Source organism: Microcebus murinus, chromosome 13 (assembly GCF_040939455.1).
Source record: "Microcebus murinus isolate Inina chromosome 13, M.murinus_Inina_mat1.0, whole genome shotgun sequence".
Lineage (NCBI taxonomy): Eukaryota > Metazoa > Chordata > Mammalia > Primates > Cheirogaleidae > Microcebus > Microcebus murinus.
The window spans coordinates 3,152,845-3,179,363 of NC_134116.1; the positions used below are offsets into that span (position 1 = coordinate 3,152,845).

A 26,519-nucleotide genomic window follows, 5' to 3' on the forward strand; every position below is an offset into this window, starting at 1 on the left:
AAAATACTTCCCCAAAGATCTGTGCTTCCTTTCCTTTCCCCCCGGTGAAGGTGTGAGTGGAGAGCTGAGCGTTGGGATGAGCGTGTCTCGTGTGCGTGTGGGGTTGCAGACCCTCCATGGATGATGCCCCACACAAGTCTCATGAGAGGCCCCACTTCCCCGACAGGGTTAGTTAGAGAGGCCTGCACAGCTCACCAGGTCACGGTGTTTGAAGGCAGGTCGATTTCAGCCTCGAATCCGTCGTCTGTCACCTTAATGCACTGCTTTCAGGACAGTCAGGGAAATTGCAGGGGCTGTCCTAGTGGAGTCAGGCTCAAAGGGGCGCCGAAGGAAATGAGAAAATGCTAGTTCTGAGAACGATGAGAGGCTTCTGGCCCTGCCAGGTAACTCCCGAGCTCCCAAGAGAGACAAGTGAGGAGAGGCCTGGCAACTGAATGGACGAGAACTCCCACCACTACCTAAGTTGCCAGGCAGGGCCAGGGCAGGGGTTGGGGAAGCCCTCTGCGGAGGGCTGGGAGAGAGCTGGGGTGTAGCAACCTGGGCTGATGCTTCTTACCGACGCGTTCACCTGGAAGATCTGCTTGTAAGGTAAGTTTTACTTAAATGATATTTTAAAAAATTTACTTCTGAAAGGCCTAGCTCAAATCATATTATCTTCTTTACTACTTTGAAAAATGCGTTCATTTTTTTTTAAACTTTAACTTGAAGTTAAGTGTTGTAATTTTTGAGTGCTTCTCCTCTTGCTGTTTCCACCATTGAGAATCTCCCCACTTCAGATATCGTCACGAGTTTTTTCCTGATTTTCCTGGTACCCTGCCATCATTTAATCCAATAAACACACCCCTTATCTTTGTTTAACTCTCATATAAAGCAGAAAACATCCTCTTTTGTGACTCTCACATCTTCCCTCTTGTGCTATAGTGGTGTGTCTGTAGAAGGCGACCCTCGCGATCTCAGACGCGCTTAGCGGGAGCATGTCATATGAAGGCGCTACGCGGCAATGCACGTGCTTGACCAAATCCATGTGTAGCAATGGCACAGTATGAAGCACCAGGTCTATACGAGGCCACTCGGGGATGTGGGGAAATAATGCCTCTGTGCCTTTCTCCTGTGGCATTTTACATAGAATCGAGATAGAACAGGGGTGCTGAGATTTCACTGCAAACTCACTGGAGAACCGTTCAGAGGCCTTCCTGGAAGGAGTGGCAGAGAAGCCTAGGGTGCCTGTCCTCACATTTATCACACAGGAAATGGAATCCACACAAATGCAGTTGAGTCCGGGCTGCCTCTAGAAGTTGGCAGAAACTCCCATAACGTTACTGTCCCCTCCCACCCACCCCCGGCCACGGAACAGCGTCCCTCTGGGTGGACGGAGCCTGCAATTCACAGGGGTCCACAGGGCTTCATGCTGACAACCACTGGGAAAGAGAGCAGCAGGGTCTAAACCTCACATCCAGCGACGATGATTGTGAACGCCTGTCACTGTTGCCCATTGTCTGCCCATAAAAATTAAACTTTTTGGCACAGCATGCAAACCTAGCCGTTCTCTGTTCTCCCCCAGTTGCCACCTAAGTAGGAGCCACGTGAAACTGTGGGTGGTTCTAAGACATCAGTCTTTCATCACTTTGCACGTGCAGTTTTCTCTGACCGTATTCCGTCAGAACTGCAGAGGCAGGCCGGGAGTCTCAGGCCTCCTGGGGACTGAGTTCCAACAGAAGTTCTTGGTGAACTTTCCGAGACCTCTCCCCGCGGCGCTCGCACGCGGTGTCTCCTTTCCGTTGTTCCCTGGTACTTGTATCCGGTACTATGTGTCCCCTCCATGTTGTTATTTCGTCCATGTGCTACTTATTTCCTTCAGCAGGACACGAGCTCTGTGTCTGTAGCCCCATGCCTGGGGCTTGGCTCCTACACTTGCCCACTGAACAAGTAAACAGGCGCCTGTGACCAGCCTGCAGAGCACGCCAGGAGCGTCCCCAACACCAGAGCTAGAACGACAGGCAGGATCCGTTCATTGTGTTGCTCAGGTCTCAAATTCTCACTTCTGAAATACAGATGGGTCTATGCCACTTCCTCCAGAGAGTGCAAATCTCACGTGGGACATCGTATTATTTATTTATTACAGAATCCATACTGAGCCCTTACTCTGTGCAGGCCTAGAGTGAAGAGACTTTGGAATTAAAACATTAACAGGAAACATTCTTATCCCCGAATCAGTCAAATTATGCAAAAAAGTAAGCCACTGTTTAAATATAATATTATTACGTAAATGTACCTTTGTTAAAATGCATATGTGCTGCTTGGACCCCTGCGCATAGAAGGCAGGCCAGGGCCAGAATTCATTTCTCTGTGCTAATTCCTTGTGGGCCTCTCGGTCCGTCCCCACCAGCACTAGTCAGCAGGAGCTGTCTCTGCTTGCCGCCTTCTCTCTGAGTCCCTTCCATGGAAGCACAGAGCCACACTGGGTGCCAGTGTCCCTTCCCCGGGCAGGGAAAACTGAGGCTGTGCCCATGGGGGTAGCTCAACCTTACTTCAATATAGGCTCTGGGGAAGAAAGAAAAAATAAAATCGCAGGGTATACCCCTCACACGCATCAACAGCAGGATGGCTACTATCGAAAAAACAGAAAATCACAAGAGTTGGAGAGGATGTGGAGAAATTGGAATCCTGTGCACCGTTGGTGGGAATACAAAATAGTACAGCAACTGTGAAAAGTAGTGTGGAGATTCCTCAATAAGTTAAAAGCAGAATTTCCTTGTGGTCCAGCAACTCCACTCTGCCTACGTGCCCAGATGAGTGGAAAGCGGGGTCCCGGACAGATACTTGTGCACCGTGTTCATAGCAGCTTTATTCCCAACAGCCGCCGGGATGTGGAAGCAACCCGAGTGCCCATCAGGAATGGACAAGCAGAGTGTGGTATACACACACAATAAAATTGTATTCAGTCTTAGAAAAGGAGGACGTTCTAGAATATGCTACAATGTGGATCTAGCTTGAGAGCATGACACTAATTGAAATGCCAGTTATAAAAAGACAGATGCTGCATGACTCCACTTACGGGAGGTGCCTAGAGTAGTCGGGACCATGGCACAGAAAGTAGAATGCTGGTTGCCAGGGCCTGGAGGGAGGAGAAAGTGGGGAGCTTTCCTCTGAGGTGCACAGAGTTTCGGTCCTGCTGGACGGAAGGAGTTCTGGAGATGGCTGCACAACACTACCCGTGCACTCAACACCACTGACTCGCACACCTAAAAATGGCTAAGATGGTAACTTTTTTGTTATGTGTATTTTAGCACAACTTTGAAAAAGGGAGAAGAAATGAAGGGTGCAATTGCTTAAGTGAAAACAGTTTTTAATAAAACCACAAGCAGGAAGGAAACTGCTGAGTCAGGGGCTGTTGCGCCTGAGGTTTGCACTGACTTTATTCTCTGTTGTGAACTGGGCTGAGTTGGGGTTTGGGGGCTGGGAGATTGTGAATCCACAAAGCTGAGGCGGAGAGTCTGGCCACAGAGAGCTGAGAACCTCTGTGAAAAGGGTTCGAGGAAAAGGTTTTAGGAGCTCAACGCCACGATGCCAAAGAGGTTAGGAACAGGAGCAGGTGGGAATGGTCAGAGGACAGCAGCTTCCATACTTCGACGCATTAACAGGATGTCAGAGAAGGCGGACGTGAATGGAGAGAGTATTAGAGAAGGAGGAGGGTGGTTAGCTAGAAGATTTGGAACTCTGCAACCTGTTAAAGAGCCAGAGGGTGGCTAAGAATTAAGGAGAGGAATGTATCAGAATGTTGTTGTATCAGCATAAATAAAAAGATTTCTTTATTCAGCCCTGAAAGAAAGATCACGAGAAAACACGAATTTAAGTTAGATCACCCCTGTGAGACAAGAGAGTGCTGGGGCGGCACTGCCCACAGGATTTGTACCCTAGCACGGTGACATCTGGTTATAATCCTGTCTACTACCTACCTGCACGGATGTGCCGTTAGGGGATTTGGGTTTCTAAGAAGAATGTGCAGACCTCATCGCTAGTCTGCCAGCAGGAGACACAACAAGGCTAAGGCTGAGCAACTGTGGAACCAGCGAGGGAAGAAGTGAGCTCGCTCGCCCCACCACACCCTCCTGAACGCCACTGCGACCCCACAGCAGAAGGCACGCCTTTCCTCATCCTCCTAGGCACCGGGAGGTCGGAGTGCATGTGGCCCTGGTTATCAACTCGTCCACACGTGTGAGCAAATACATCGCTTTCCTGTGTCCCAAGAAAAATGCTGTAAAAATGCTCTAGCATTTGCCAGAGCTGTGGAGACCTAAAGCAAGATCATGTATGTAAAATGAAGAATAACATGGATCTCACATTTGACCTAGTATGATCCCCGCGGGATTGTCTCCTCCATTAGCTTCTGTGACAGACCGTACTGATTCTGTCGATTCGCTTTATTCATGCACCTAGTGTTTACTGTGTATGTGCTTGTGCCTGTCATCATTCAAGGTTCTGTTAATTCGGCAGCGAACAGAGAAAAACATCTCCTGGTCCTACTGTAGCTCACATTCTGACTCACTGTCCTTCGCTCATTCATTTTGCCATTTCCTTTTTTTCAATCAAATACATCTGCTATGTGTGGGGACTACATTGGGCAGGAAGTGCGTGCTAGCTCGTTTAACCCTCTGGGCAGCCGTCCTCGTGGCAGGTCAGAGGAGATGCAGCACACCAGGGCGGCGCAGCTTGTGTCAGGGCTCTCGGCAAGTGGCACAGCCTTTAGTCTGAAGCCAGGGTCTGTTTTTCTATTGCTAAGCCCTCTGCTCTTGCTTTTATTTTCCTAACGTCACGTCTTTCGTGTTTTGCTCCTACAGACGTGTTTGTTCTCAAAGAATCTATCCATCGTAACTATCCACTTTACCTTTATGCAGAAGGCCTCTCAGTCCTTTAGACTCTGGCCACACCAAAGCTCCAGGCTGAGACCCTGTCCTTGCAATAAAGACCCACACACCCCCAGGAGTCACAAGGACCTCAGTCATCAGCCCCACCTCTAAATGCAACCTTATCTGCTGCCCAGCACCCCCGCCTGTCTGGCCCTCTGCATGTCGTCTGGGTGTGTCCTGCTCCTCCCGCTTGTTAGGTCCAGAGCCAAGGGAGACACGCAGCCTCATGTGTAGCAAAATGCTGTTTATTTTGAGTATCTGGGTGCAGATGGGTGGAGGCAAAAGAGCGTCCACCAGAGCAAAGCGGAGAGCCTTGGGTTTTGTAGAGGGTGTTTCCAGGGGCAGTAAGTAAGTGGGCCAGAATAGCTGCTTGTGATCCATTCTTTGGCAAACACCCACCTTTGAGACCCCTGCTCCAGTCACATCCATTCTCAGCTCTGGGTCACCCTTGCCAGGAGAGCTGGGGAGGGATAAACTTCGTCTCTAATTGGTCTCTAGCAGGCAGGGTGGGGGAAGGAGTGCTGGCTGCAGCTGTCTGTTAGATCTACAAAGTCCCATCCGGGGACTTCCCAGGCTCCTGCAGCTGTTGTGTTACAAGCCTAAGTTTTGCATTCACCACACTCTGTCCTGTACACAGTCTTCGGTTCCCACCTGGAGCAAACCTCCACCGCTGGCGTCCACTCTGCCCCCTCTGCGCCCCGCTGTGCACAGCCTTGCAGAGCCCCTTCCTGCCAGCCGCTTTGGCTCACCCATCAGGTTTAGCTCAGAGACCCTCAGAAGTCTGACCTTGACCCTGCAGACTAGGTCACAGTCCTCTGATACCTCCCCGCAGGACTGGCCAGTGACCTATCTCCAGTTACTAGTTTGTGATTACGGGTTTGCATGATCACACGACCCCTCTCGCAGCTGATAGATCTCGAGGCTCCTTGTGAAATGGGGCCACATCTGTTTCCTCACCCTCCTGCGTTCAGTCCCCAGCGCAGGGCTGGGGACAGGCGCTACCAGCAGACAGGGATGTGTGCTGGAGAATGGACCCAACGATCGCCCACAGGCATGCCCCATGCTGAAAGCCAGCCACACTGAAATTATTTGGCTCAGGTGATGGGCACTGCCTGGACTCCTCTACTGTGTGGATGACCTTAATGACCTCCCTGTACTCATCCCGATTCGGCCTCCTCTCTGGGAATCTGACATCCCCTCTGAGCCATCCCCTCGCGGCTGTCTCAGCCCCCCACCCACAGATGCAGCATTGATAGGCTAAGCTTGGATCATTCCTTCTAATGAGTGCCTTGGTCTACAGCTTTGTCACCTCCAAGATATGCTTTGCGACAGTGATAACACACGTGTATTTGTTACAGGGCCGTCACTGAACTGGGCCGGATATGAATTTGAAGATTTAGAATCGATGCTGGGCTGCGCACCTGCTACTATTACACACACACCTGTGTGGTCACCCCCAGACAGGCGGCGTCTGGCTTCTTTCTTTCTCTATTTGTACATTTTAATGCTCTGGGCCTTAAATTTTATTTTATCTGATATTCTTTTTTATTCCTGTTCAAATGGTGTATATTTTATCATGAGAAATCTAGTATTTGAAAAGTTTTACATGAATCTCTTTTATAAAGCATAATTTATATATTAATTTTTTCTAGTTTTTTGTTTTATTTTATTTTGCTGAAACTGTATAACTTTTATTTATTTATTTATTTTTATTTCAGGATATTAGGAGGCTACAAACATTTTGGTCACAATTTATGTCTTTCCCTCCCGCGAGCGAGGATTAGAGGCGTGCCCTTCCCCTCTGTAATGTTCATCGTGAGCGAATTCGTGTGCAATAGAAAAAGTAGTTTGGAAAAAAGGAATTGTTTAAAAAATGATTATGCCCTATAAAAAATTTAAAAAGAATGATGATGCCATGCGAAGATTCTGCCCCACCCCCTTTTTTTTATCCCAGCAAGTACCATATGGACCATGACTGGTGTAATAGTTCTAAAGGCATTCTCTATATGTTCAGTAGTTCTTCAACCAAATGCCAAATAAATATGTTCAGTAAACAGGGAAGGAAGGAGCTCGGAATCCCGAGCACCCACAGGACACTGGGAGACTGGAGGCTCCCTGGGGCTCAGGGCAGGCCCGGGTAGGGACGCGGCTTCCCGCCAGCGAGCAAGGTCAACGCCAAGGGCGTGCATCGCGTCCTCCGGGTCGGGTGGGAGCCTGCGCTGCGACTCTCCGCAGGGCGTGGCCGCTTCGGACGCCCGGACCCGCGGGCGTGCTCACAGCCCGGCGCCCGCCCGCGGGCCGGCGCGCGGCAGCCTGCCATGGCCGCGGGGGCGCCCGGGCAGCGGCTGCGCGAGGAGGCGCGGTGCCCCGTGTGCCTGGACTTCCTGCGGTACCCGGTCAGCGTCGACTGCGGCCACAGCTTCTGCCTCGCCTGCGTCTCGGAGCTGTGCGCCAGGGCGGAGGGCGCGCGGGGCGGCGTCCACGCGTGCCCGCAGTGCCGGGCGCCCTTCCGGCCCGCGGGGTTCCGGCCCAACCGGCAGCTGGGCAGCCTGGTGGATAGCGTGCGGCGGCTGGGGCTGGGCGCGGGGCCCGCGGGGGCGCGCCGGTGCGCGCGGCACGGCGAGGACCTGAGCCGCTTCTGCGAGGACGACCAGGCGGCGCTGTGCTGGGTCTGCGACGCCTCGCTGGAGCACAGGAGCCACCGCACGGCGCCGCTGCAGGAGGCCGCCCGGGGCCACCAGGTGAGAGCCAGGCGCCACGCGCTCCGGTGGCAGGGCGCCCGGAGAGGCCCCGCTCCGGGTCTGGAAAGGCTGCGGTGACAGAGGAGCAAGCCGAGCCGGACATGTTAAGTGCCCTGCCCAGAGCCCACTGATACCACCAGGTCTCCTGAATGACTCCTGTCTCCGCCTGCCCTCCGCCTTCCCCACCCCGGCCTCCGGCTCACACTCAGGTCGGGCTCTTTGCCTCTGCTCCTGGTAACCTTCTTTGGGGCCCTGCTCCGAAGCCCGAAGGCATTCCTTATTGTAGGCTGTCCCCCTCTACCCTGAAGCCTTTCCTGGTCCTTTAGCTCGGGCTGTCTCATTTTTCCTGATACTATCTGGTTCTCACAGCTGGAGCCCTGCTGGGGAGGGCCGTGTGGCTCACTCGATTCTTGGTGACAATTGCACATCCTTATGGTAAACGTTATGTAATAATTCTCTTTTGTACAATGTTTTCCTTTTGCATCGTGTTTGTGTCTATGTGAATTAATATGGTCACCAAAACAGCCCTGAGGTCTGGGCGTTTGCGGAGAGCAGCACCGGCGTGGCCTGCCTTCTGACCGCCTTGGAAGCTGCCTGCAGGCATGTGTCCCCTGAGGTAGGGACAGAGGAGCACACAGCCCGCTGTGTGCTCGACACGTGTCTGGGGACCTTTGATTTGACCATCCGCAGTGAAGAGGTGTGCTGGAGTATTTGGCCCCCAAAGTGGCAACTGTGGAACGCTGTGCGTAGGATTCTTCCTACTGGTGCTCTTCACAAGTTCTTGCATGTTCTGAACACATTTAGGTTTCCAACATCGAGAACAGTTACTCGCACAAAGGATGTCAAAATCATGTTTAATCTGCTGACATATTTAACGAAAGGATTGTCACACTGTGGTACAGTGCAAATGCTAGCTTTCTTAAAATTATTTACTTATTTAGTTTGTTTGACTGTTTTAAGTTAAGATATGGGATAATTTCTCCTCAACTTCTCTCTGGGGCTATCTGGAAATCTTTCTCTTGATTTCTCTTTTTGATTTTGGTTGCCATCTACAAAATTCTGGTACTCTGTACTTTCTAGCTAGACTTTTACAGTATGTTCTTGCCCCACCCCCCTTTTTAAGAAAGTGCCATATGGACCATGGCTAGTGTAATGTTTCTAAAGACATTCTCTATATTTTCAGTAGTTCTTCAACTAAATGCCAAATAAATATCATCTCAACTCCTGAACCTGTCAGTCTAGACTAGAAAGGGCCTTAAGTTTGTTTCTACAGCTCTTGTCCTAACCACTCATGAGATCCAGCAAAATTAGCCAAATCATTGTTGTCACCAAACGTGGCACACTCTTTTTTCCATCTCCTTGCTTTTGGTCACAGTTTCTTTGGTCTGAGGGAGGTTTTCTCCATCTACAAGTGTCAAAGTGCTCTGTTCTTTGTAAACTCCAAAACAAATGTCAGTTTCCTCACCTTGTCAAATACCATCATGAGTTCTATTGTTATTTTATGCACAGCATTATACTATTCTTTTTAAATGATTGATGTGTAGCTAGGCATAACTTTGGGAACAGAATTTTTTTTAATTAAAAGCCTGTTTATGTGTGTATCCTTGTGGATATTCTCTATGAATAAAATACACATACCTACCTCTAGCAAGGGTCCTATTGTTGAAGGGAGATTTAGTTTTTGTTGTATTGTATTTTTACTCAGTGTAAGACTTACAACTTACTCTACTCTTTTCCCATTTAAAATATGTTAACCTACAAGGTCTCTTCTGGCCCAGTAATGGACTACTAATACTACTAATTATAAATCCCTTTCTTTTCATAAGTAATAAATAATTTTGAGTATTCAAAATATAGGGAGATACAAAAAATAGCATCACTCTTCAACCTAGCACCAATAGACAACGTTTCTTCTAATAACATTTTCATGTACCTCTACCTGGTTTTTATATATATGTGTTAGAAGTACATTTTTTTCTAAAATTGGTGTTAGGTTTTATAGGATATACCTGTTTATTTGACATTATCATTGTATCTCTTCTCAGTAAATATTCTGGAACACCTTATTTTAATTATTAATACATCCAGTTAATATATTTTTTCTCACCCCCCTATTTTTAACATCTTGGTTAAATACACTTATCATATTATAAGTAATGATGCAATGAGCAATTTTAGATAAGCCTTTGGTTGTATCTGGTATTAAAACACATTTATGTTATTGAGGCCAAATAAGGAATGTTTTAGTTGATCTTATTTCCTTGCATATTTGGGTGACATTCGGTACTGAAGAGGGTATCTGTAACAGTTTGGCACATCTTCCCAAACAGGCAAAGCTCCAGATGGCTCTGGAACTTGTGAGAAAAGAACTAGAAGAGGCTTTGACTCAGGAGGCCAGTGTGAGGAAGCAGACTGTCATTTGGAAGGTACGAGAATATTGGGGCTTCAAGACGTCTGCCTGTCTGAAGGTGCAAATCTGGGTCATTAAGTCATTCTTCCACCATCCTCCATTCTCCAGTGCTTTTGCTTGTCTACACAGTTGCTCAAGAAACACATCTCAGTGTCTTCCTGCATCAGCCCATCCCCTCACATTATGTGGTTTGCTTTTGTCCTTTCTCCCGCTATTGACACTACCCAGTGCAAATTATAAATAAATAGCTTTACTAGCGTGATCACACTGTCAAACCCACTGCAGTGTCCCTATCACCTAGAACAGAGTCTCCTATTATATCACTACTAGTTTAAAAAACATTTGGTAGACAAATCAAATAATGAATATTTCACAACTTTATAACAGATGATTTGTAGCTGATAATGATGATCTTACATATAGGAAGATGCTGTGAACCTTCAGCCTCTTTTGGTCATCTGTACACATATTCTCTTTTCTCTGCCTCTCACCAGATCTTTCATTTCTCATATTCTTTCTATTTACCCACATACACACATATACAACCTGTGGTAATTTTGCCCCCCTTCTCCAACAGACATTTTGCATATCTGGAATTTTTATTTTTTAATTTTTTTGAGACAGTGTCTCACTGTGTTGCCCACGCTGGAGTGCAGTGGTGCAGTCACAGCTCACTGCAGCCTTGAACTCCTGGGCTCAAGTGATCCTCCTGAGTAGTTGGTATAACAGGCATGCACCACCACACACAGCTATTTTTTATTTATTTATTTATTTTGTAGGATGGGGTGTCACTTTGTTCACAGGCTGGTATTGAACTCCCAGCCTCAAGCAATACTCCCCCCTTGGCCTCTCAAAGTGTTGGGATTATGGGCATGGTCCCCTGTCCTGGAAATACTTTTTTATCGTCACAACTGGTGGTGGCAGGGGGTGTAGTGTGGGAGTGCCATCTGGAAGGCCAGGAATGCTGCTAAACACCCTGCAATGCACAGGAGAGTCCCCACTCCTCACAAGAATCAATTACCTGGTCAAAATGTCAATCGTATCAAGATCCAGATATAGTTTCAACTGTGTATAGAAACTATGTGTATAGTTCTATACATTTATACAGTGTATTAATTAATATGATGTATAGGCCATATTTTGTAAAATATTCCTGTTCTCTCTCCTTCTCCAAATAACCCTTTTTCTCTGATCATTCTTTATATTTTCTTAAGTCTTTCCTTTTTCTTGAAAATTTAGTCTTTATTCTCAGACATATCTCCATAAAGACCATCTTTGCTACACTTTTTCTGGGCTAAGTCCTACCCTTGCCTGTCACTCTGTATATTATAGGTAAAGTTAAATATTGATTGATAATTTTGTTGTTTCAAGCTAATAATCCAAGTCTATTGTTTTCAGTAGTGGCCTGATCGGACATTTATGAAATCAGAATCCCCATAACCAAGATTTGCATTCCTGCATTTTTAAACCCTGTACTGATTATTCTCAAGTAGAGATGATACTAAGATCCCTGTTCTAAGCCAGGGATATTTACCATCAAGAATGTGCCCATGTGCGCCAAATGCAGCAGGCATGGGTTTGATAAAAGTGAAGTCTGAATTCTACAAAAAAAATTATTTTGTACACCTGCGGGTGTAACTGCAGTCTCAGGAGGGGGTGCGAAAGGAAGATGGACTGTAAGCGGATCGCTCCCACCGCCCGTCTGGGGCCAGGATGCTGCCTCGCCCTCCCACGGGCTGAGTGGGTGGCCCCACTCCCCAACAGCACAGCTCCACCGTGGGGGCGAGTTGCTCAGACTTCCATGAGGTGGACCCTTTGGAAATCAAAATACGAAATGCAGAGCTGGCTGATATTAGAAAGAAGCTGGGACTGGGCGAATCTAGTGATACAGAAAGTGATAGAAGGAGGTAGAGATGGAAAACTGGAAGGAGTTGAGTCTTATGGGGGCATTAGAGTTTTGCCTTTTAGTCAAACCAAGAAGTTCCACTGTTTAAAAACAGGGCAGAGAATCCAAGGTGTGGATACTTTGGGAGGATGATCTGCCTCTCCTACTCAGTTTAAAGTTAGTGCCCTACGTGTTCAAGAGAATGAAATGTAGATATGCTAAGCCTGTGCAAAGTGTGTTCCTTAGGCTGTTCACAGATCGTAAGCGTGAGGTTTGGACAGAAGTCAGCACTGAGCGGCCTGAGGGTGACTCAGTTCTTTGTTGGCTTTCTAGGGAGCATCGGGCTTGTGGTGGGTTCACGTCGGTCACCATGGTGTGAAAGAGCCTTCGTTTTCTCTAATCTCTACGCCCCTTTTTATTCATAGCCACAAATCTGGGTCTCTCTAATATCTTCGTAATTTAATTGCCTCTAGTGTTTCTAGTGACTAATCTAATAGTAACAGGTGCCTTCCACTGTGGGACTCCTCCTCTATGCTAGTCCCTGTTCTCAGCAGTTTAATAGGTTTTTATAATAGTTGTAATCCACACACTCCTCTTTTCCCCACATTTTATGCATGGTCCTGAGACTGAATATGAAAGTGCCTTGCCCCGAAGCCTATGGCAAAAGGGGAACCCAAACCCAACAGTCTTTCTGGAAGTCTAGGTTTGAAAGCTCCGCCAGGCTGCGTCTCCCGTGAGTGCACTGTGTTTTCTGTGTGTTGTTAGAGTGCAGCCAATCAGTCCACAGAGCTGTGGAGCCAAGGGGACTCCAGACATTGCCTTCCGCGCCTGCAGCGTCCCACAGGCGAAGGCAGGAGGCCGAGACCCCGTGCCGCAAGTGCCAGTGACCAGATCCCCTGCGTCCCTCCAGGAGACGGTGGAAATGCAGAGGCGGCGCTTCCGGTCGGAGTTTGAGAAGCACCGCGGCTTTCTGGCCTGGAGGAGCAGCTGCAGCTGCGGGGGCTGGCGGAGGAGGAGCGGGCCGCCCTGCGGCGGCTGCGCGAGGGCAGGCGCCGGCTGAGCCCGCGCTGCAAGGCCCTGCGGCGGCGGGCGGAGGAGCTGGAGGACCGGTGCCGGCGCCCAGCCCTGGGTCCGCTGGAGGTGAGGCCGGCGGCAGAAGGGCAGGCGCGTGTGAGCCTGCGGGGACAGACACAGGGACGGTGGCTTTCAGAGACAGACACTTAGACCTTTGTGTTCTTTAGGAAAACGACATCCTGGAATTTACTCTGAAGGCATCTTAATCCTAAGTCCTGGCGTCAGAATCATAAGGGAGTCTAGAGAATTGTGTGATTTGCACCAAAGACAGAAAAAACTCAAAAATTAAAATTCATGTAATGACTTATGCACACTTAAGCAGCTAGGGGGAGGGCCCGCTCCACACGCTGGCTGAGAAGCGCTTCCTGCACCTCGCGGCCGGTCCGAGGCGACACTGCCGTGTCGGGCAGTCCCAGGGAAAGGCCTGGGCCGCCGGGGCAGGGCGGCGGCGAGGCGCGGCCGCCAACCGCCCGGCGCGCAGCCTGGGCTCCCGCGCGGCGGCTCCGGGCTGCGGGCGGCGGAGCAGCAGAAAGACACGTCACAGGCGGGAGGGAGTGCTCGTTCTTAGTCCTCCATGAAGGCACGCGATCCCAGGTGCAGAGGGAGAGCCGCATTTGCTGGCGGGCGCGGCTGTCACGGCGGCGAACCCGCTGCGCCCGCCCCAGCCCGCGCCCGCCCCGCGGCCCCGCGGCCTCCCGCCTCTCGCGCTCGGTCTGGACACTGGCCCGGCCAGCCTGGAAACGGTCCGCCTAGCTATCCGTATAGTGTTTGCAGGGACGGTGACTGAACAGTGCCGGGCACACAGTAGGGATCATTAAATGGATGAATTTACAAAGCATTTAAATTCAGTTTTTCTCATTTTACCATCAAAATATCTATAGATAAGTAAAATTTGTTTTTATTGCATTTTGGCATTATTATCATCATTGCTATGCTCATTTCCTTGCAGGCAAACTAGGGGTCAGAAAAGAATTAATTTTCTAAGTACCAGACGGCAAATAAACACAAGAACTTTGACATTTTCAGCAATAAAAGTTATTGCCTTACCTTACCGTATTTCACATAAGTTATTTATATTTAGCATTTCTTAGCACCAAATAAATGTTAAAATAATTTTTAATACCAATCTTAGGGAGAATATATCCTTAAGTAATTTATATTTATTTTATGCTGCCATTTCCCTTTCCTCCCCAGTACCAGTAAGCTGCATTTTATCCCCAATGGCCAAGACCAAGGCCTGTCATGTCCATACAGGGTAAGAAGAATCATTCCCATACTTTTATGCCCTGTCAAAATTTATCAGACAGGTGACTGTTTTTTAGGAGGAGAGGGGGAAAGTTTCCTAGGGATATTATTTATTATTAAATGTATATTTATTTAGTAATGTACTTTGAGACAAAATGTTGCTAGCTATTAATGACTTCCTTTTTTTTATCTACTTAGGTAACCTACTCATATGAGTAGTTCTGGTGCGTTGGTCCGAAGAATTAGGGAACTGGGGTTCTCTTATAATGACATCGAGGAAAATATTTTATGCCTATACCTAACATTGTTCCTTACATAGATTCTTCAAATATTTAGGACCTATTTTTATCCAAATTCCATCTGTATTAGGTGCAGAATGTAGCTCTGTTAAAACAGTCCAAGTGCCAGAATTACCAATTCAAAAAATAATTAAAATTGAATTAACTATAGGAATTAGCCTAAACTTTGTATAGTCTAATTCTTTTCTAATTATTATTATTATTATTTTTAGAAGTAAATATGTTCTATTTTTTATTTTGGGTTCACAAGACACAAGACACAAAATGCTCTAATCATAAAAAAGACTAATAAATTTGACCACATTAAAGTAATTCTATTCGGTCCTTTGTATTTCTATTGCTCACTGCAAGAATAACCAGACTCAGATCACCCATATTCTCCCTTGCTCTAATCCCCATAAAGCTATGTGTGTCCCCTATTCTAACCTATTTCCCACCCTCTATAAATCCTAAAGCCATACTCTGTGTTCTCTGGCATTTTAGTTGATCCTCAGAAACATTCCCTGTATCTTCCAATTCATTTCTAAAACTCCCTTTGCCTTCTTCCCTTGACGGAAACTGGGCTCTCCCTTCAGGACACTGCTTCTCCTGCCATCCTCTCAGCTCGTGGTTTTTTACCCTCTTAGAACCTTTGTACGATTGGGACTGGAAGTAGAGTAGCTACCTCCATTGCACGTTATTGATGTTTCCAGACTATTTGCTCTGCTTTTCTCTAATATCTTCAACTTTGAATCTTATGTCATCAGATTGCATCACTCTGCACTCGTTATCCCAAAGTCACCTTCATTTCTTGATGAATTTACCTCCTGAATTACTGAAACTTCTTCTAACACTTTCCTTGTCTAAATTCTTAAGGAATGCAATTTATGATTAAATGATTTATCTAATACACTAGTGTCTCGGTTTCTTAAGTTTTTCTCCACCAATTAGTTATTCCTCCATCATATCTCAGCTGCTCCAACCCCATCCTCATGCCTCAGAACTCATCATTACTAACAATTACAGCTCCTCCATGTTCTCAATTTTATGTGCCTCTCTGACCATCTCTTCCTCTTTTCTAATTATTACTGATTCTTTTATTTCAGAGTCTTGAAAAAATTAAATGACAGCTTGTTTTTGTCTTTAATGAAAAGAGATTTATCATCTCTGATAGGTGAATGTTGAATGAGTAATTATTTCTAGTAATTCCAAAAGAAATTTTCATGGTGCCCCCCCTCCCCCCACTCCCCCCCTCCCCGTCTAACTGCCAAAATCAGTTCAAAGGTCTAACTCACACCTGTTTGTGTTTCTCCTTCACTTTCAGGGTGTGAGAGGAGCCTTGGACAGGTATGCTTCCTTTCGGAATCAGTGCAGGGCTTGGGAGAGGTAGAGGATGGTGGATGCCCCTGCTGACAGCTGACGCTTCTGTGCCCATCGCAGGAGTAAGGCTGTCACGCGGCTGGAACCAGAGACCATCCCCCTGGAGCTGAAGACAGCATGCCGCATCCCCGGGATGAGGGACATGTTGAAGAAGTTCCAAGGTAGGTTGCGTCTGAGAGCGTGGGGAGCCAGGATGCCTGGGGTTTGGCTGTTATTGCAGCTCCTGCAGTGCAAGGCAGGCTGTAGGGACAAACAGAGCCCGGAGTCTTCGTGGCCACCATCAACAGAGATTCTTTTGAGAGCGTGCTATGGGTCTATTATTAGATTGTAGCAACTGGCTTGTGGGGACTTTTCTGTCCTGCCCTCACGGAGCTTCACCTCCTCCCTGGTGCTGGAGCCACGGGAAAGGGGAAGCTACGTCAACCGGAAATGAAATAATTGAAAGAATCAGAATCCAGTTTTAAGGAAAGCGTTGAAGCAGAAAGGTGGGAATAGCCACCTGGAAACACAGACTCCAGAGAAATGGGGGTCAGTGCCCCAAAGTTAAAAGTTAAGGTCTTGCTTGCATAGGCAGAAAACAAAGAAATTTAGTAGGATTATAACATTTTCTATGCAAGACTCAGTGTCATTTAGAGAACGTTATGAGTTGCAACAATTTAATTAATTACAGCTTGTTTTAATTTCCTTTCCAATTTAAAAGAGAGTAGGTAACGTTTCACCTCGGACAATGTGATAGCCACGCCGTCTGTGTGAGAGGGGAAAGGAGAAGGTACTCTGCGGTGAGGGGGGAAGGGGCTTCCCCAGGCGCTTTGCTCTTCAGAGCGTTTTACAGTTTTACAGACCGTTGTCAGTGAGGAAGAAGCCTCATCTGTAATCGGAGAAGCGAAGGCCACAGCCGCCTGCACTGACTCAGGCCCCATGATCACGTTCCTCTGTGGCTCAAAATAATTTAGAGTTCCAACAGCTTAGAGTTTGAACTGCTCCTCGTCAGGGTCATGAAAGAGACGGGGCCGTCTTGCACGGTCGGGACGGCACAGCGCCTCTGGCCACCAAGATGTGTGGGGTTTCTCCCGGGCCACAGCCAGGCAGGTCTCCACAGCTGCCGCAGCCGGGCCCTCTGACTCAGTTGGATTCCGACGCTGCGAGCCTGGGCTAGCGTCAGATCTCACAGACTGGGGGCCAGTCCCGCCAGCCCGCCCCACCCACAGGATGCCAGTCTCAGGCCCAGCTTATGGCCTGGCCTTCTGACCGACGACGAGCTGTAATTGGGGTCCAATAACTTTGCTCCGGCTGCTCACAGAGCTCAGGGGAGACACTTACCAAGGTACACGTGCCCATTCGCCATAAAGGGTGTTAGAGCGCGCGTGTGCACAGTCGGATGGGGAGGCTCGCAGGGCGAGGCGCGCGAGAAGGGGCGCAGAGCTTCCAAGGCTGGCCCTGGCCAGGCCGCCCTCCAGAACCTTCCTTCGGGTTTCTGTGGAGCACTGTGTAGGCACGACTGATTAAACCTTGGCCGTGGCGGGTCCGCTCAACCCTCAGCCCTCCTCCTCCCTAGCGCTGTGTGGGGGAGCCATGTGGGCCTGAAAGTTGCCACCCTCTAATCAGGGGGTGGGTTGCCCTGGCAACCAGCCCCCATAGAGAGCCTTTCTAGGCCCCGCCCCCAAGCAAGCAACCTCTGGCCACCTCGTTAGCATGCAAAAGACATTCTTATCTCCTGGGGGAGGCCACAGGTTTTAGGGACTGTATGTCAGAAGGCACTGTGTGCTCCGCAGTGTCACAGAGATGTGACTCGCGCTGCCCTGGAAGGCGTGCATGCTGCAGTGGCCACGCCGGTCCCGGTCCCTGCGGGTTCCACGGCCGTGCCAGACCGGCTGTGCCTTGGTGTAGGCGCCAGGGGAAAACCTGCCCTGGACCCTCTGAAAATCACTGACCAGAGGCATATTAATAGGGGAAAGGCTCACAAAGTTTCCTTCTAACCTGCGAAGCATGGAAGGATGGGGAGATCCCAGGAGCACGATTACTCAGTACCTCAGTGAGGTACAAAGGCTAGTATGACCTTTTTGGGGGGAGCATGGGAGATGGGGAAATGCGAATGAGATTTCACATTTAGTAAATGACTTTTAGGAAAATTCGATGGGCTTCGAGAACGTGCAATGGCCTGGAACAAAGTCTGTTGGGTCCACAGGGCAGACAGCGGATTGTGACTGAAGTCTATGTAAGTGTGTTGACAGACTTCAGTCTCTCTTCCTACAATATGAGTTAAATTAAGGAAAACACAGAGAAAGGACCAGTTGTGATTGTTTGCTTCTTTTTCAGGTCTAGACTTTAGGCAGATAAAGGAGTATTAGAGAAAAGCTTCTTCTAGGGTCTGCTGTTCTTCAAAGCCCTTTAATTTAAAATAATCAGCGTACCAGGGAGGCTTACTTGGGGGAAGAATTCCCCGATCTCCCTCAGTGGGAGGGTGCACTGTGCCCAGCAGAATGAGGATTGGGATACTGGTGAGCAATCTAAAGAACACTGAGTCACAGACACTCATATGTGTGGCTAGAACAATGGGCTTGTGTGTGTAGTTCATCTTTTATTAGCTGTGCTATGAGTAACGTCAGTTCCAGTAAATTTCCATGTTTATAAAATGATAAAACAATATATTATTTAGAGGACTAAATTAAACATATTTGAAAACACCCCTATCCCCCAAATTAATCTATATGAAAATATTGCAAAGTTATCATTTAATGAGAAGTTTGGTATAATTTATTGGCTACCAATTGATGAGTTGCTTGAATTCGTAAATCAATAAAGCCAAATATATTGAGTCAATCATTTGAATGTAGGAATAACTAGTGTAATAAATTAGTTTATTCAATCTTATGTTCTTTAAAACAGTATATATTCAGTATTTTTTAAATTTCATTTTCAAATCTAATTTATGGCAAGTAATGAAAGCAGATAGTAGCTTCACTACTTACAGGGAAAGAGTTTTGTCCCATAATGAGAAAACCGATCTCTACCGTAAAATTCAGCATCTCTCCTCTTGGGCAGATGAATATGTACCAACTGCAGGACTTTGTGAAAATCATCATGGCACTCTCAGACTCAGTGACCTCATAGTCCCATTTCTGTTTCTTGAATGAAATAATTAATAAATCAATTCAACCATTATTTCCATTTTATCACAGCCACTCTTGTAGGCCTTGTAAAATATCATTGAACAACAACAACAAAAAGTTATGCTACAAATTTATCGTTTCACATTGCATGTATTTACCTAAATTAACCAAAATACACAGAATGTGAGAAGATGATGCAGAACATTGACGACAGGAGGAGGAGGGTGACTAGAAGCTCCCACGTGGAGTGCGGAGACCAGGAAAGGCCTCGCCCCGAGGAGCAGCCCGCCCCCGCCTGCGGGAGCAGAGCCTCCGGGCAGCAGCCGCGCGGGCGAGGCCTTCGGGGGGACGCGGCCGCCTTCCGGGCCGGCCGGGCGGCGCGAGGGCCCCAGCAGAGGGGGTTCTGGAGAGTGGGAGAGGACACGGGAGGCCAGAAAGGCAGGCCACTGTGGGCGTGGCACCTTACCTCTGAGTGAACCGGGAAATCGTTGGAAGGGAACCTAGAAAAGCGGCTTGCCTACGCTAGTCTGCGAGGCTCGCTCCCTGCGCTTCGTCGTGAGTGAACTGCGCGGGGGAGACCGGAGAGGAGACGCAGTCTCCCGGGGCCTTTCCGGTAGGTCCGTGAGGATTGCCTGTGGACCGAACAGGTGTCTGCACTAGAGGCGCTGAGAAATGGACAGCTTCTTGGTATGTTCTGAAGGCAAAGCTGTAAGACTTGCTGTTGAATTACCTATGACATGTCAGGGAGAGAGAAAAGCCACGAACGATGCCAGGGGTGTGATCTCAAGAGTTAGGAAAATGAGATTTCCATTTGCATTGATGAGGAAAGCTGCGAGGAATACAGAGGGAGGGTTGGGTTCTGGACATGTGGGTGTTGTGGTGAAGGCTAAATATGCTGATGTTGATGTCAGGAGGGCAGATGAATTTCCAAGTGTGGAGTTTCGGGAGAAAGGTCTGTGCGTTTGGAACCCGTCCGCATGTGAATGGAATTTCATTAAAGCGAGAGCCAGCCAAGCCCAGAACACACGGTGAGTGCGCTGAGGCGGGGGTCCCAGTCTGGAGGCCGTAGCGTTCTCCAGTGGTGCCGGAGGAGGAGAGGACCGCGAGGGGCGAGAAGGGGCAGCACTAGAGAGCGCAGGACCCGCGCATGGCTGCTGTCTGGGGAGAAGGTGGCTTTGCAGGACAGGTGGACTCTCAGGTCCTGAGTGCTGCAGCGAAATCATTTGAGATGAGCTCTGACAAATGCCTGTCCATCACCGTGGAGGGCCCTGGGAAGACGAACGTGGGCAGTGCGGTTCCAGCGTGATCTTATCAGGACGAGCAGTGGGGTTTAAGAGAGAGAGGGTAGGGAGGCATGGGAGATAGGACTCCTCAAAAGCCATTTCACAGATCTCTTTCGCTACAAAGAAGCAGAGAGATGTGCTGGCGCGGGAATGACGTGTAAAGACACACATCTGTTAAATACACAATTCCATGGCGCCCCACCTCTCAGTCCTGTCATCACTCCCTGCGGAGTTTGGGGAAATCCCATAAACTCTTTGCCTCTGGACGCCCCGGCAGAAGGTGGAGGGGTGCCGCCGGCCGCGGTGACTGCGCGCACTTAGGGCGACGGCGCGGTGCCTGGTGCGGGGCCACGCCGGCCCGAGGGTGGAGGGGTGCCGCCGGCCGCGGTGACTGCGCGCACTTAGGGCGACGGCGCGGTGCCTGGTGCGGGGCCACGCCGGCCCGAGGGTGGAGGGGTGCCGCCGGCCGCGGTGACTGCGCGCACTTAGGGCGACGGCGCGGTGCCTGGTGCGGGGCCACGCCGGCCCGAGGGTGGAGGGGTGCCGCCGGCCGCGGTGACTGCGCGCACTTAGGGCGACGGCGCGGTGCCTGGTGCGCGGCCACGCCGCTGCGCGTGATGGGAGTCCGCTAGGCGGGGTAGAAGGGCGGCGTTGGCCGTAGCAGGAGTGGTAGTGTTTGTTACGGCATTTAAAAAGCTACATTAACGGACTCACTGCTTCTGATGCTTGCAAGGAAACACGCTTAATGTTTTACACCCTCCCTTCTTCCCTGAGGCTGCGCATCTGGACGCACATGTTCATTGCGCATGCGGGGCAGAGGTCACGCCGGTGTCCCTCAGACTTGCACAGTATCGGCGTTAGTTTTCTATCGTTATGTTACGAATTACCGCAAACGTAATGGCTGAAATCATGCCCTTGTTAGCTCCCGGTTCTGAAGATCCGACGCCCAGGTGGGGCTCCCCCAAAGCCAAGGTCAGGCTTCTCCGAAGGGCCTGGGCAAGAATCCAGGCCCACTCAGGGTCTCGGCAGGATGCAGCTCCTGCGGACTGAGGTCCCTGCTGTCTTGCTGGTGACAGCTGAGGCCACTCTCAGCCCTGGATGTCACGCGCCTTTCTGCTCACATGACTTTCCGTCTTCAAAGCCAGCAGCGACGTACCACACCCCAATCTCACGACTTCTCCTTCCGCCACCAACCAAATAGCCAGAGAAACCTTTCTGATTCCCGAGGGCTCCTGCCATCAGATCCGGCCCACCCATGTAGTCTTCTCTTGTCATATGATGGGACATAGTCATGAGGCTAGTGCCAGAGTGTGCAGGTCATAGGATCCGTTTTAGAATTCTGCTCCCCACGGTCACATAACCTTGAAAGTAGTGGATTTCATATCAGTGAAATTTTCCCATAGAGGTTAAGGAAAAAAATCGCTAAGGGGATTATAAACTTTATGTTACATGCAGAAGAGCCACCTAAGTGCACCAGAAGCTTTGGAGATAAGCCGGGCACTGTGTTGCACTCCTGTAGTCCCAGCTACTGGGGGGGGCTGAGGCAAGGGGAATCCCTGAGTCCAGGAGTTTGAGGCTATAATGTGCCATGATCGTGCCTGCAAAGAGTAACTTCACACCAGTCTGGACAACATAGCAAGACCCCACCTCTTTAAAAAAATTGGTCTGGATGTAGATGAAAGGAATCTCAGTGACTGAGCTTTGGCTTGTCATCACCAGTGGTTGTGCTTTTATTGGGGAGATTAATGAGTCTGGATTATGCAGAGGTGACAGTGGAATGCACGAGGAAGTAATTAATGGTGAATAAGCTCAGTGACCTGCAGGGAGAAATGCAGCTCTGGGCCTGGCAGAGAGAGAACACCAGTGTACTGTTCTCCTCACTGGCTCCCCCAGACGCTCCCATCTTTTCCATCCTCTCACGTGTTCCACAAAATTCTTTCCACAGTCGATGTCCAGCTGGACCCTGCCAGGGCGCATCCCGTCCTCCTCTTGACTGCCGACCTGCGCAGCGTGCAGGAAGGGGAGCTCTGGAGGGGTGTCCCCCACAACCCCGAGCGGTTTGACACGTGGCCCTGCGTCCTGGGCCTGCAGAGCTTCTCGTGGGGAGGCACTACTGGGAGGTGGCTGTGGGAGAAGGAGCGGGGTGGGGTCTGGGTGTCTGTCAAGACTCGCTGCCGAGGAAGGGGGAAGCCGCGCCGTCCCCCGAGAACGGGGTCTGGGCCCTGTGGCTGCTGGAGGGCAGCGAGTACCTGGTCCTCGCCTCCCCGCCCGTGCCTCCTCTCCGGCTGGAGCCGCCTCGCTGCCGCGTCGGGGTTTTCTTGGACTATGAAGCCGGGGAAATCTCATTTTACAATGTCACGAGTGGCTCTTACATCTACACATTCAACCCGCTGTTTTCTGGTTTTCTCCGGCCTTATTTTTTCATCTGTGACATGAATCCTCTGATCTTGCCACCTGTGACAGAAGCAGCGTCAGGAAATTGGGCATCCTCCAGTCATCCGGACGCTGCTCCTCCTGTTGGAGATGACCATCCCTGAAATTCTGCCCCGAGGCACAGGCCTGGCCCGGCAGAGGTTCCTGGAGCGGAGGGAAGGCCATGAGCACCGGTACCAGCAGCTGCCCTGCGGGGCTGTCCCGGCACGGAGAGAAGCTGGGGCAGTTGCGGTGGAGGGCTGAGCGGCTGCGTTTCAGGAAGGGCCCATCTCGTCTGTCTGCAGGTGACCCCACATGCTTTCTTGATGGCTCTTCCTTCAAATCAGCGACCTCGTATGACACACAGGTTTCTGTGCCTTCATCACGCTTTCTCATGCCTCCCGATAGCCGTTTTCACCCCTGATCTTCCGTGTGTTAAGTATCAGAAATGGCGGTTCTTACCTGGGCTCAGAATGGGCTGATGTCACTCCAGCGTCAGGCCCACAGTTCTGTTTCTCCTTTTCCTTATTTTCCTTCTCTTCTCAGTTTCTCCCTCCTCTGTCTCTGTCTCTGTTTCTGTTTGTCTCTATCTTTCTTGTTGTGATTTTTACTTCTTATTATTTAACCTGTCCTTTCCTTCTAAACTAAAATATTGGGAGCCATTCCTTTACACGTTCATCATTGCTGTGACTATTTACTTTCTAAATTCTCTTTATTCTGGGAAGACTTTTTGAGGATTAGGAAATTTATTCCTCTGAATCTAATATCAGGGATTTCTAGTCTTTTTCATTTATCTTTGGCTACGTTATTTTTATTGCAGGGATATCTCAGAATTTTGATTTAACTAGTCCTTTGACCTGGATAGTTATTAGTTTAAGACCTCAAACACATAACACCTGTCTCTCTCTCAGTCTCGGCTGCTTTTCCCAGTCCCTGTGTGTGGAACAGTGGCACTGGCCATGGTAAATATTTAAGGGTGTAATTGATATTGTTGGTTTAAATTCAACTTTTCTATTTAAATGCAATATAAATGTGATGATGAGGAGGATGAAATCATAATAATATTTAACTTATTTCTAAAGTGTATTCTGTACCTTTCTTGCCAAAATTCTTAAAAACCATTGAAGGCTAACTTTTCTGCCGTCATTTCTGTATCTGTATCTAATAAATAATTGCAAAACAAATGTTAAAATGCTTCAATGCCAAATGCTTCAATGATAGCCAAATACGAATTAATGGCAAATTGCTTGACATTATCCTGATAATGATCTGCCGGTGTTTTAATCCTCTTCTTTAACTTCTGACTGACATCTTTTGGGTACCTTCCAATCATATTATTAAGGTAGCTTTCTTTGAAGATTTTCCAGTTGTCTGATCATAAGCAAACACTTGCCCTCTCTGTCGGTCATTTTCAATCAGAGGCGATAACACACCCTTTCAACCCTCAGGTGCTATTTTACCGAGCGCACGTGCCCCGGGCCTCTCTGATGCCTGCTCTGGGCGGGCACAGGGGCTTCAGCTCAGCAGTGGAGCCCCTTCCCCAAGGGGATCCAGAGGGACTGAGTCCCTGGTTTGGGATCCCTCATTCCATGGGGTCCAGCCGTTCCCTGGGACAAGGAAGCTGGGTGGGAAGGAGAGTCCTACCCGGGCCTTTTACTTTCTTCCTAGGATGAGAAGAGAGTCCCAGGGATACCCCATCCCTACCGTGTAACCGACATTCCGATCTCCACCATCTTCCTTCCATCTTGTCATCTCACTGTGGTTTTATTGCGCTTTATGTCAATCATTAAACTGACGTCTGCCTTCATCCCTCACATTGTAAGCTTCATAAAGCTCTGTGCGTCTCCTGCGATGACCCCCTCTCCTTCCTTTCCAATCCCCACTACTCCCTCTGGAATTCTGCTTCATTACCTGCAAACTACTCTGAATCCATACTATTTCCTGACCTTCCCCATCCTTTCCTTTCTCCTGAATGCTAGTCTTTTATATTCAACTGTCCTCTTGAAATCAAAAGAGACGCTGAACCCCATGTGCCCATAACTTAGCCCTGATTTTCTCCCCAAGTCCCGCCTCAACAAGAGCCGCTGAATCGCAGGCCTCTCCGTCTCCGTGGGTGGCAGCGGCTCGCTAGCCAGCGCTCGGGCCGTCGTCGGCCGACTCCTTTCTGGACTTCACAGCTCGCACAGCAAACCCGCTGGGCCTCCTCCCGACGTTTCCAGGGTCGGCCAGCCCTGACCACGCTGCTGCCAGGACCACGGTCTGAACCTCCGTCCTCCCGCTGGACAGGACACTCACTTCCTGACGGTGGTCCGGCCCGGCTCCAGCCCTCCCGCGCCCCTCCCGGCGCAGCGCCCGGTGACCCTTTGGCGCCCAGGACAGTGACACCTCAGCGACCTCCTGCTCAACTTACAGTCGGAATCTGCACAGTGAGCCCTCAGACCCCGGAGGCCTGAACCTCGGTCCTTTCTCTGCTCCTCTCCTCCTCTGACTTCCCTGTTCCTTCTGCGTCCGCCGCCCTGGCCTCTGGGCAGGCGCCTCCAGCAGAGGCTTCCCCGCCCGCCGCTTCTGCTGGAAATGGCCTCGGCCCTGGTGCCCTGGCCGCCTTCCCGCTCCTCCCTGTGTCTGCTGCAGCCCAGCTCCGGGCGGCAGCACGCAGCCTGGCCGGGCCAGAGCACCTCGCCCGCCCCCTGGGGAGAGGAGGCCGTCTTCTCACGAGGCGCGGGCCGACTTCTGATGGGTTGTGGTGTCCACGTGTCTGTGAGGGCTGCTTTTATTTATTCAGTTTTTCCTTTTAATGGTGGAATGTAAACCACATGAGGAGAGGGATTGTTGTCGATTGACAATGGCGTGTTCATCGACGCATCCCAAGCACCAAAGCGAGGGTTTGTGTGTGGTTATCGCTCAATGCATATTTGTTGAATGAACAGATGACTATTTGGAGAACAGAATTAAATGATGGACCCGAAAGTGTTTTGTGACATTAATATACTGTAGTGATAAAATAGTAGTAATTTTATTATAATTATTTATAACTAGACAACTACTGGCCAGTAAAGTTTAATGCCAAGTGCTGAGTGAGTAAAATTGATTTGGGGGTACAGAGGAAATTGGAACAGCATTTCCAATTTCTGCGCTTGGTTTGCGCAGGTGATGGTTTCTATGGGCGTGGTGACTTGCCGTGTCCAGGCGCCGTCCCGTTGAGTGCCTGGTTTTGATTCCCTATGGCATCACGGTGACGCCTTTGAATCATGCCTTGTCTCAGACTCACGCCGCAAGTCATGTCTCCATGTTGTACTCACTAGGAATGTGGGGAACTTTATACATCAACTTACATGGACTGAATCCTTCTTTTCAAAAAAATTGACTTTCTCACTCTGCAGCCAGGCTGGAGTGCATGATCAGAACTCACTGCACCTTCGAACTACTGGGCTCAAGGGATCCTCCCACTTCAGCCTCCCGAGTGGCTGGGGTCACGGGTGTGCACCGCACACCTGGCGGACTTCGCGTGTTTCACGTGCCTCTGTTCACCCGAACTGTCCAGTTGAGCTGCTCCCTCTACAAGTGGATGTCCGGGGGCTTCTGTTCTCCCCGTCACTTCCCCATTACTGTGCGTCTCTCCGTTATTGGACACTGGAATTTTTTCTAGCTCAGATAATCGTGTTTTTCTTTCCTTACGTAGCCTTAAGCACTGCTCTGATAACTACTAATGAAATTCTTTTCTTCCCTCTAAGGCATATTTTAAAAATCAGCCCCCGTAATTAAATTCTATATTTTTCTAAGCCATAACCTCCAGA

At 49.4% G+C, this 26,519-nt stretch overlaps 1 protein-coding gene across 1 annotated transcript; it reads left to right on the forward strand.

Moving 5' to 3' along the window:
- The first annotated feature begins 7,188 nt into the window (after positions 1 to 7,188).
- LOC142874781 (E3 ubiquitin-protein ligase TRIM58-like) lies at positions 7,189 to 26,511 on the forward strand. The gene is given in 9 exon segments (XM_076009266.1): positions 7,189 to 7,648; positions 9,979 to 10,074; positions 12,854 to 12,917; positions 12,920 to 13,083; positions 15,865 to 15,887; positions 15,981 to 16,081; positions 19,942 to 20,058; positions 22,259 to 22,411; positions 22,414 to 26,511. Coding segments are annotated over 9 exon segments (1,578 nt in total). The 5' UTR covers positions 7,189 to 7,225; the 3' UTR covers positions 22,851 to 26,511.
- The last annotated feature ends 8 nt before the right edge of the window (positions 26,512 to 26,519 follow it).